Source organism: Hesperophylax consimilis, chromosome 10 (assembly GCF_061612785.1).
Source record: "Hesperophylax consimilis isolate HC1 chromosome 10, BYU_Hcon_1.0, whole genome shotgun sequence".
Lineage (NCBI taxonomy): Eukaryota > Metazoa > Arthropoda > Insecta > Trichoptera > Limnephilidae > Hesperophylax > Hesperophylax consimilis.
Window position 1 is genome coordinate 38,801,276 of NC_142845.1, and position 10,794 is coordinate 38,812,069.

Sequence of the window (10,794 nt, forward strand, 5' to 3'; positions counted from 1 at the left end):
CATTGCCTCTGGATAACCAACGAGAGTTGCAATAATAAATTGAAGAGGTGTTTTCAGCACCCAATTCTTCACAAAGCTTCTGGAAAAATCTTGCATATTTTCACATAGTTTACTACTTTAATAATTATATCCATCACAACATTTAATTCCACACAGTTACACATTCAATTACAGCGCAGTTCACTGTGAGACTTTTCTGCGCGGCGGCCTGAAGTGGCGCGGGACTCAGTCGCTCCGAAGTGTGCATGTGGAAGACGCTATAAAGATTGCCTCGCGGCGCCCCAGGGCGTCGCGACTCACAGTTAGGGAAGCCCTGCCCTAGAAGGCAAGAAGTAAAAACATTGTTCTAGCCTCGATTCTAAAGATTTCAATAGAAAATGTTGATGAATTCAATTGTGAAGGCAGGGTCGGTAAGCAATCGACATAAACCGAATGCTGCAAGACGACCCTGCGCAGAAAATTAATTTCGTTATAGTAAGGTAACGGTCTGTAGCACAGTTCAGTGTGGAACTTTTCTGAGCAGGGTCTTACAGCATTTGGTTTATGTAAAAATTGCTTATTAAATTGACTCGTGGGACGACGGGCTTAGACAAAATATGGTATATTGGTATGGCAACATTTTTGTAGGCAGGTACTTCATTTGCGAAAAATAGGCAACACCATATTTTTCATACTGGCAATGATTTATTTATTTATTTATTAAACGTCATAAAAGGCTTTTACAATAATGTGATACATGAGATTATAAGTACACAGTGGTACATAGGCGAATATTAGTATTACATTTAAGAACACAACAATATGTATACAAAACGACATTGAATGTGATACAGCTGAAATTTTCTTAAGGCATAGAATGCTACAATAATAGAAAGCACTTCATTTAAACAAGATAAAACATACAGAAAAGGTGACTTGCCAACAGATATAATCTAGCAAAATATTATAATAGCGCAAATAGTAGTGAGTTTATTGTTATAATCAAATTTATCTCCACTTGGCCACTATGGCCAGCAGGTACGGGCAAAGTAGCTACAACAATTCAGGGCTGTCAGAGACTCAGAGACACATATATGTATATATGTGGAATGTATATGTATAAGAACACCATACATTATGTTACCAGAGATGTGCTTTATTTCAAATAAATCCATTTCAAATGGAAATGCAAAATGCAAAATGGGTATTTTCCATTTTGCATTTTAAATGCTTTTCTAAAAACCATTTTGCATTTTGCATTTTAAATGCTTTTCTCAATGCATTTTCCATTTTAAATGCTTTTTTGCAACATTCTTCCTACTATCTCCACTCATCTTTTTTTCATAAGCCCCAAATATCAGTCTGTCCTCAACCTCGCTATGAGAGATAATTTACATTTGTCAAGTTGCTCCCTGGTAGGAGCCCTGGCAATTGAGTGATACCATTACAAAAAATACTGATTCAAATACTGAACATGGGGCCATGACGCTGTAATATTAAATGTTAGATAGCAGTTTCTATGTTTTTACGTTGGCAACATTAGTCCTGCGCAAATTTTTTGTGGTTTCATAATCTGTAGTCGTGGTGTTTTTGGATTTACCATCATGTATAATGTTTGTTCTACATTGATGTCCATTATTATGACAAAATTGTTTAAAAATTACATAATTATTTTAATTGTTTGACCTGAGAAACCATTTTGCATTTTGAAAATAGGTATTTTGCATTTTGCATTTGAAATGCTTTTCTAAAAACCATTTTGCATTTTGCATTTTCAAATGGAAAAGTTTTGACCCATTTCCATTTTGCATTTCAAATGGTTTTGGGTACCCATTTTGCACATCTCTGTATGTTACACATAAAGAATAACATGTCAGTATGATGCAGTACAAACAGACATTTAACCTTTCACAAAGATATCAGTTACATTCACAACCAAGTATTTTTGCCTTGATGCAAGACGGTGAGGTTTTGAAAATATCAAAAAGGTCTGTATACGTGTTGGCAGTGCGGTGAAAACGCGTCAACGGTGAATGATACAAATAGTTAGTGCTATGATTGTCACTGTGGAAAAGGTGGTGGAGTCGAGTTGATTTAACAGGGACACGAAAATATATAACACTTAACATTTGAGGGCAGTCTATGAGATTGTTCAGTAATTTAAAAAGTATAAGAATGTCATTAATAGTTCGCCGGGTAGAAAGAAGTGATATGTTTATTATTTAATCATGAAGACAGTATTAACAACTTTCAAACAAAAAATGTGAAACAGAAAAATCAGAATAAAGATTCAGTCGCATCTAGGATCTTTTTATTATTCGTTCGAGAGTTGTTGTTATCTTTGTTTAAAAAAATATATACCTACATATGTATACCGCACAAGAGACCCTGTTGTGAGGCTAAAGGTAGTGGCGGGAAGAAGAAGCTGGGGAAATACATGGCTATTCAGATCTGGTCAACAAACACGGTCAAAGCCGTTTCTTTCAAGAAATGTTTCAATTCTGAATAGTGGAAGGCAGCAAGGCGATACTGAGAACTTACTTAGATACTTCCACTTTGGAACGTGCCGCAAATAAACTATATATTATTTTAAATGAGTAATTTGTAAAGTAACACAAATTAATCAAATAAAATTTAAGTGTGCATTACAGGATTAAAACAGCTAAATATAACAATTTGAGGTTTTACTCATTAAATTATTCCAAAAATAAGGATATGTTTATTGTTTACTTGCAGCTACCAACATGATATTATTTATGCTGGCGATGGGAACAATCGATGATTTACTGGATGTTTTTGACATTAGAAATATTTCGATTCATTGTCATGGATAAATCGATTCTGTCAAAAATCATCACACCGTACGAGACAATCGTTGCGAAACGTCATCGAACAAGATCGATTCTGTCAAAAATCGTTCAAAACCACAGCCGTCACGTCATTGGTCAGAATGACCCCCCCCCTGAGAACTTAAAACGTAGCCCCTGTCCACAGCTACTGCTCCCGCTGACCACCACTCGATGTTTCGATCAAAATATTTCGGTCATGTAAATGTTCAATCCTGCCCATCACTATGACATGCCCAATCTAAGGATGCCTGTTTTCCATGCTATTGTCTAATTCTTATGTTTATTTCATGTCCATGGCCTAACTCAACCTCACTTCACCTAGCAGGAAAACAACCTAAAGTTTTCATCACAAAACGCTGTAAAGTGACATTTCGGACATTTCGTTCTGAGAACTAGATTCTGTCGTGATTAGATGTTATTAGCACGGAAAATAACTAGAAATGAATTTAAGCGATAGTTACAATGTGGTATGCGGCTTTAATGCGATTGATTAGACGAAGAACTGTCCTCGGCTTAATATTTTGTTCAGCTTTAACTTATTTTATAGTTAATTTGATAAAAGATGTGAGATCACGTTTACATTGTTACATTCTGTTTTCGTGTTGAGATTTTATCACAGTCCCATTAATTGATCTTCGTTTGTTTCTAGAATGACAACTCGGCAGACTCTGGTGCTCAAGAGATAATATTTGAGCGAAAGAGTCCTTTTATATGGAGGACTTTACAAGAACACAATGAAACTTTGACCGAGATTGTAAACTGTAGAAATTCTCTCCAAGGAAAAGCGCTTATCGTTGATGACAGAGGTAATCCAAGAAATATATATTTTATCTTCTAGTTCACCGATCGGTGATAACTTGAAAGCGAGGTAATTATTTACCTACGACTACCGTTTGAGAAAATATTCCGTACATGTTAGGTTCGGTTGGATTAGGTAGAATTAAATCACAAACCAGTCTATACAAACCTAGCGTAGCCCACAAACTACTTGAAAACTGGGATATAACTCTAAAGGGGACGCGAGCAGGCGTTATTAAAGGGGCAATTTTTTGTAGTAGTAAAAACGGTAGTCGTAGGTAAATATTTACCGAAAGCGATTCTTGTTTTTTTATAATAATCGTCTTGAAGGCATACATTTTATGTTCATTTCTGTAAAAATTACGGTAAAATTTCCTTACTCCGCTTACTTCTATTAAGAATTATTAACGCATAACGTTAAAGCGTAAAACGCACAAATTATAACCCTTCATTTCCTACAAGAGAAGAAACAACGGTAAAGTATTATACTACATGCATAATATTTAGAGACAGCTATTTATGTCGGGGAGACGAAAAATATGCACAAAATAGTTTGTTAGGTTCTTAGTTTGGGTTATTTTATACATATTTATAACCTACTTAACCTACAATAAACAAATCAAGAAGAAAAAACCAAAGACATGGTTGTGGAAACTGTCAAAACACATGAAATTTTGAACTTTGATTAAAAAAAAAGGAACTTTAATGCAGTATGTTCTTCTCCCCTGACATAAATGATTCTCTTTTATAGTAATTAAGTTGAATTTTGATTTCAAAATGTTGAATTTCAAAAAATATTTGTATTACATGTCCAGCGGTTTATATTTAACTATTTACATGATGAGATGGAAAAACATGCACAATCATAATTTATATTACATATCCAGCGGTTTATATTTAACTATTTACATGATGAGATGGAAAAACATGCACAATCATAATTTGTATTACATATCCAGCGGTTTATATTTAACTATTTACATGATGAGATGGAAAAACATGCACAATCATAATTTGTATTACATATCCAGCAGTTTATATTTAACTATTTACATGATGAGATGGAAAAACATGCACAATCATAATTTGTATTACATATCCAGCGGTTTATATTTAACTATTTACATGATGAGATGGAAAAACATGCACAATCATAATTTGTATTACATATCCAGCGGTTTATATTTAACTATTTACATGATGAGATGGAAAAACATGCACAATCATAATTTGTATTACATATCCAGCGGTTTATATTTAACTATTTACATGATGAGATGGAAAAACATGCACAATCATAATTTGGTAAATTATTTTAATTAAATGGTGGTCTGTATTTGTCTTAGGACGGGTTGTTTCGGAGAATTTGAACACATCATCAAATTTCAACGTTCATTTATGGGATCTGTGAAAATCCTATTCAATTTCTGTTATTATATCAGTATAGGCTAGTTGCTTTACAGAACTGAAATAAAAACAGAACTTGAAAAAAACTTTCACAGAACTTGAAAATTAACTTCGTAATTTGAAGAATTGTTCAAATTCTCCGAAACAACCCGTGCTTACTTTTTGTTTTGTTTTCAAAGACAGAACAGTGAAACTTTGAAGATAGATATTTTGGAGAGTTATATTTTGGTTGAATAAATACAAAAATAGTATTTTGGAAATGATGTGTCTTAATAGTTAATACCTCTTGACCACTGAATATTCATAGGAACAGATGTCAAGGAAAGCACACTGGTTTGATAGTCAAAAGAGTCAGACCTCTTTTGCCTGCAGCTTTGGTGCTTGACATCTACGAAGACTATATAGCTTTATTAAATTTGATTTAAACTTTTAAGTTTAGGAAAATCTCTTAGCAGAATTTGTATAGGGTTGACACTATGTAAGTCTTGTTGATATAAATTGACATTTGCCGGAATTGGGATCAACGCGGAGAATAATGCGTAGTTGTATTAATTTGTATAGGGTTGACACTATGTAAGTCTTGTTGATATAAATTGACATTTGCCGGAATTGGGATCAACGCGGAGAATAATGCGTAGTTGTATTAATTTACATATGTTCCGCCCATGGGAGTGATTGGCACTGAACCGGTTAATGAATTTTTATAAATAATTGCTTCTTGTATTAAGTTGAAATAAAGTGTTATTAAAATAATTTGTGCATATTCAGAAGTAAAAGGATTACGGAAAAGTTACCTCAATTATAATATTCACAGTATTGTTTGTTTTGAATTTCTAAAGATCTACACGTGACCGCAGTATCACCTTCAAGCAAGCATGCGCATAATGAAGTATGACAACCTTGAAAGTGTGCTATGGTGAAAGTGTAGATAATTTCTAATGATCTACACGTGACCGCAGTATCACCTTCAAGCAAGCATGCGCATAATGAAGTATGACAACCTTGAAAGTGTGCTATGGTGAAAGTGTAGATAATTTCTAAAGATCTACACGTGACCGCAGTATCACCTTCAAGCAAGCATGTGCATAATGAAGTATGACAACCTTGAAAGTGTGCTATGGTGAAAGTGTAGATAATTTCTAAAGATCTACACGTGACCGCAGTATCACCTTCAAGCAAGCATGCGCATAATGAAGTATGACAACCTTGAAAGTGTGCTATGGTGAAAGTGTAGATAATTTCTAAAGATCTACACGTGACCGCAGTATCACCTTCAAGCAAGCATGCGCATAATGAAGTATGACAACCTTGAAAGTGTGCTATGGTGAAAGTGTAGATAATTTCTAAAGATCTACACGTGACCGCAGTATCACCTTCAAGCAAGCATGCGCATAATGAAGTATGACAACCTTGAAAGTGTGCTATGGTGAAAGTGTAGATAATTTCTAAAGATCTACACGTGACCGCAGTATCACCTTCAAGCAAGCATGTGCATAATGAAGTATGACAACCTTGAAAGTGTGCTATGGTGAAAGTGTAGATAATTTCTAAAGATCTACACGTGACCGCAGTATCACCTTCAAGCAAGCATGCGCATAATGAAGTATGACAACCTTGAAAGTGTGCTATGGTGAAAGTGTAGATAATTTCTAAAGATCTACACGTGACCGCAGTATCAATTTTAAGCAAGCAAGTGTTATGAGTATAGATAATTTCTAAAGATCATGCTCAAGCATTAATACTTTCAAAGTTTTTGAAATATGTTTCTTATCGCATGCGAAATGATAAAAACCATGTCTCCATAATCAAGGTAGGCGACGCTATACGCATTGTGACTTGGCCTATTTCAGCATATCGCTAGCCATACCACTACCAATGGGAATGTATGGCGGGCGATATACTGAAATAGGCCAAGCCATGACAATATGCGCGCTTATAGCCTGGTCTGTCACAGGCTTAAAACTCTTGATTAACGCCGAGATATTAGAGACCTGCTTGCAATGCTTTATAAGAAAACTAGCTGACGTGTATCCGGTGTTGCTCGACTTTCCTCTACTTTCAATAAATATATCCATGTATTATATAAATAAACCTTCCAGTATGAATTCTCTAAATGAAAGTAAAATCCTTATCAAACTCCGTTGCTTAGTTTAGAAGAACTAAGCGCACAAACAGACGCGGATAGTGACTTTGTTTTAAACTATTTAGAGATTCACAATATTCATTGTTTTTTTGTTTTTACCAATTGCTTAAGCATTAATACTTATTTTGTAACTATTAACGTGTTGGTGTTTACAAATTTCTTCTGCATTCAGCTAATACTTTCATCATCCCTGGAAAGTAAAAAACAATACTTATTTTCCAATAAATTATGTTTTAGGTTATGTCTGTCGCCGTCCAAACCTCCAGAGCAATGGGTGCTGCAACATCAAGGCAGAGCGCACTAAGCACAAGCAATACTCGTGCAATACTTGCACGCACAAGATGTGCTGCACCATCTATGAGTTCTGCGTTTCATGCTGCCTGCACCCGGACAAGGTATTGGTCTATTCATCATACTGTTGTAAACGCCACATATGGCAAGAGATAGAGATCCTAATCTGATTTGATGTTGTTGCAGAAAGAAGTTCTAGAATCCATTCTGGACAAGGTGTCAGCGAAGCAGAATGTACTGTTTGCGTCGGTGAGCGACCACTTTGAGTTGTGCCTGGCCAAATGCCGCACGGACTCGCACAGCGTGCACCACGAGAACTCATACCGAGACCCGAAGGAGAAGCACTGCTTCGGCCAGGAGGACGGAGACACTGCCAACTTCCTCCCCCAGGTCTCTTGATCGTGGCCCTGAGGCGCTGGTGTTATTCAGTTTTGAACTTTTGTCATAAGACTGACACATACCGTGAACAGACTAAACCTCTTGCAAACTTATTCTTCCCCAGCCCTCGAGGCCGTAGTGAACTACTGTGAAATTCTCTTGTAAGGTTCTTATAAATATAAGGGACTGAAAATACAAAACTTCTCACCTTACTGAAGGGAGTTTTTACTCTAACGGGACGAGGTGAATTATTTATTATTAATATAATATATATGTACTTAGTACTTATTTACCATAATTCCTGCTACAACTGTATCAAGTTCATGTACATATTATCCATCTCTAAATGCCCATAAATGAAATTATTATTGTAAATAGTTTTAAGGATAATATGTAAATGCTATATCCGAGAAAGACTATTCTAATAAATATGTATTAATATAGGTACTTACAACGTATCATCAAGCAAGAACCAAATGACAAGGCAAGTTGTACAGGGCAAGAGAGGAGGTACATTCAAGTAGAGAGATAGCATTTTGTAATTTTATACAGATTCATTACCAACTAAAACATATATCAAGTTGGATTATTATCTTGGATAATTCATATTACATACATTATTATTGACTTTTTTGTTTTATTATTGTTATAACCCGCGTTCCAGGACATGGTCATATAGATGGTGACATAAACATATGTCAGTTTTTCATTTTACACGCTTGTCGTGTGTGGAACAATGGTTTCAATTGGACAGTTCGGGATAGGTTAGGGAATAATTCTTTATGTTATCGATGTAGAATGAAGCTGAAGAATGAAACAACACAAAACAGTAAAAGATTATTGTCAAATTCAAATGGAATTGATAAACGTTGTATTGCTTCGCACCACGGAACCACCATACTCTTTGCTTCGCACCCAGTATCTTTGGATACTGCAGACGGGCGTTTCAAACTTTTATTTTATTTAATTTAATGTTGTGCACAATTACATTAAAACATAATCTCTTCAAAAAAAATTTCTTGTAAGTACATGGATTGTATAGTTATTTCCACTTACTATACACGGTGTCCGGAAACTCGTAGTACAAGCGGGAAACTGGAGAATCTTTAATACAATAATATGTATTTTGAGTCTCGGACCTACCTACCTACAAATTGAAACAGATAATAGCCGCCTCTGGATACAAACCTTATGAATGTATAAATTAAGTTTTAAAAGGTTTTAAGTTAAATATGATGAAAAGAGTGTTGGGACAAAATTACACAGGCGTGAATTGCACATACCAAAAAGCCAGAATTATACATATGGAGAGAATCACACCATCAATTCTGGCAGTTGAATATATTGGTACATTGATATCGAATAAATTGATTGGAATTCTCATACCTAATTTCAATCTAGAAATAACACCACCTAAGAGTAATTTCATTCTACAACTTCCCATCGAATTTTATTTCTTTTTTCAAAAACCAAGTGAAATTTTTAATAGTGCCAAGTGATTCACCAATAAACCTATTTTACAAGCAAAATGCTGGCCAATTTTTTCCAAAAATCAAACACTTAACCCTTTCAGCCCCAGTGTTAATTGATATTAACACTAACTTTGTGATTTTTTTTACCGTAACGGTAGCAATTTAGAAACGCCATGTTTTTGCTTTCTTTTAGCTTGTAATATTTTCTGTGGCGTCTTTTTTTTTCCGTTCGGTTGAAATACTTATTCCCGCCACAAAAACGATAAATATTTTGACATCTGCTGATTGTGAGTTTCATCGAATATCTGTCGTCATTGATTACTTCATTTAAGGTGAGATATCAATATTTTCCACTCGAATTACAAATATTTAAACGCATAAAAATATTTTCTAAAATAATAACATCAGTTCAATTCACTGTTCAAAGTAATTTGCCAGAATATTGTAAATGAATTTCAATGTTCATTCAAATGAACACTGGTAGTGACGGACATGTCTTCGACTGGTATGGCGAGTTTTTAAAGATTTTTTTTATTTTTTTTTTTGTTTATTTTTTATTTTTTATTTATTATAAATTTTTAAAGATACAAGTTTTATGCGGTCCCACAAAGCTGTCACACATGACGGCTTGTCTGTAGGTTCTACAAATAATATATATAAACATTTTTAATTTTTAATACATGTATGACACAAAATTATACAATAAACAATATCACAAAATAATATATATCAAAGTACCTACCTATATACAAATTATTTAGGCAGGTACGTTGAGATGTTCAGGAATACATCAATAATAAAGTTCAGAGATACATTGATTCGTCGCTTATTAGCCAACGCTTAGTGTTTTTGGGGCAGGGTCTCTCATTATTCGAATCGATTCTTCATAAATTCGCACTACCACAAGTTGAACCGTTTCTAATTTCTGAACAACATGGATTTAGAAAAGGTCGATCGACAGAAACCAACCTATTGGTGTTTACGGATTACGTATCTAAATCATTAGACAAAGGCCATCAAGTAGATTGTTCATACAATGATTTTTCAAAGGCCTTCGATACTGTAAATCACGACGTTTTACTCAATAAACTGGCTACAATAGGATTCTCCATAAGACTACTTACTTTTTTTGCTAGCTATCTTGCAGACAGGAAACAGTTTGTGTCTCATGGACTATTCCAATCCAACCATTTCTTTGTACGATCGGGGGTACCCCAAGGCAGTAATTTAGGCCCACTCCTCTTTTCCGTATTTATAAACGATATTTCAGAAGTAATTCTGCATTCTAGGTTTCTTCTCTTTGCTGATGACTTGAAACTTTTCTTAGAAATACTAAATTTAGAAGACTGCAATCAACTCCAGTCAGACATTAATAGAATTGTTGAATTTAGTAAAATAAATCGGATTGAGTTTAATGTTTCTAAATGTTTAATTTTGTCATTCACTAGGGCGAGTCATACCTGGTATTACCGGTATA

At 34.6% G+C, this 10,794-nt stretch overlaps 1 protein-coding gene across 2 annotated transcripts; it reads left to right on the forward strand.

The window, feature by feature from the left end:
* Positions 1-3,135: 3,135 nt before the first annotated feature.
* LOC149420737 (SREBP regulating gene protein) lies at positions 3,136-8,472 on the forward strand. 2 transcript variants are annotated; one of them, XM_089636286.1, is made up of 4 exons: positions 3,136-3,295; positions 3,478-3,634; positions 7,414-7,571; positions 7,654-8,472. In XM_089636286.1, exons 1-4 carry the CDS (start codon positions 3,269-3,271, stop codon positions 7,864-7,866), a joined length of 555 nt encoding a protein of 184 aa, XP_089492412.1. In that variant the 5' UTR covers positions 3,136-3,268; the 3' UTR covers positions 7,867-8,472. The 2 variants fall into 2 exon arrangements, with proteins under 2 accessions (XP_089492412.1, XP_089492411.1); XM_089636285.1 differs by having other exon boundaries at positions 3,157-3,392.
* The last annotated feature ends 2,322 nt before the right edge of the window (positions 8,473-10,794 follow it).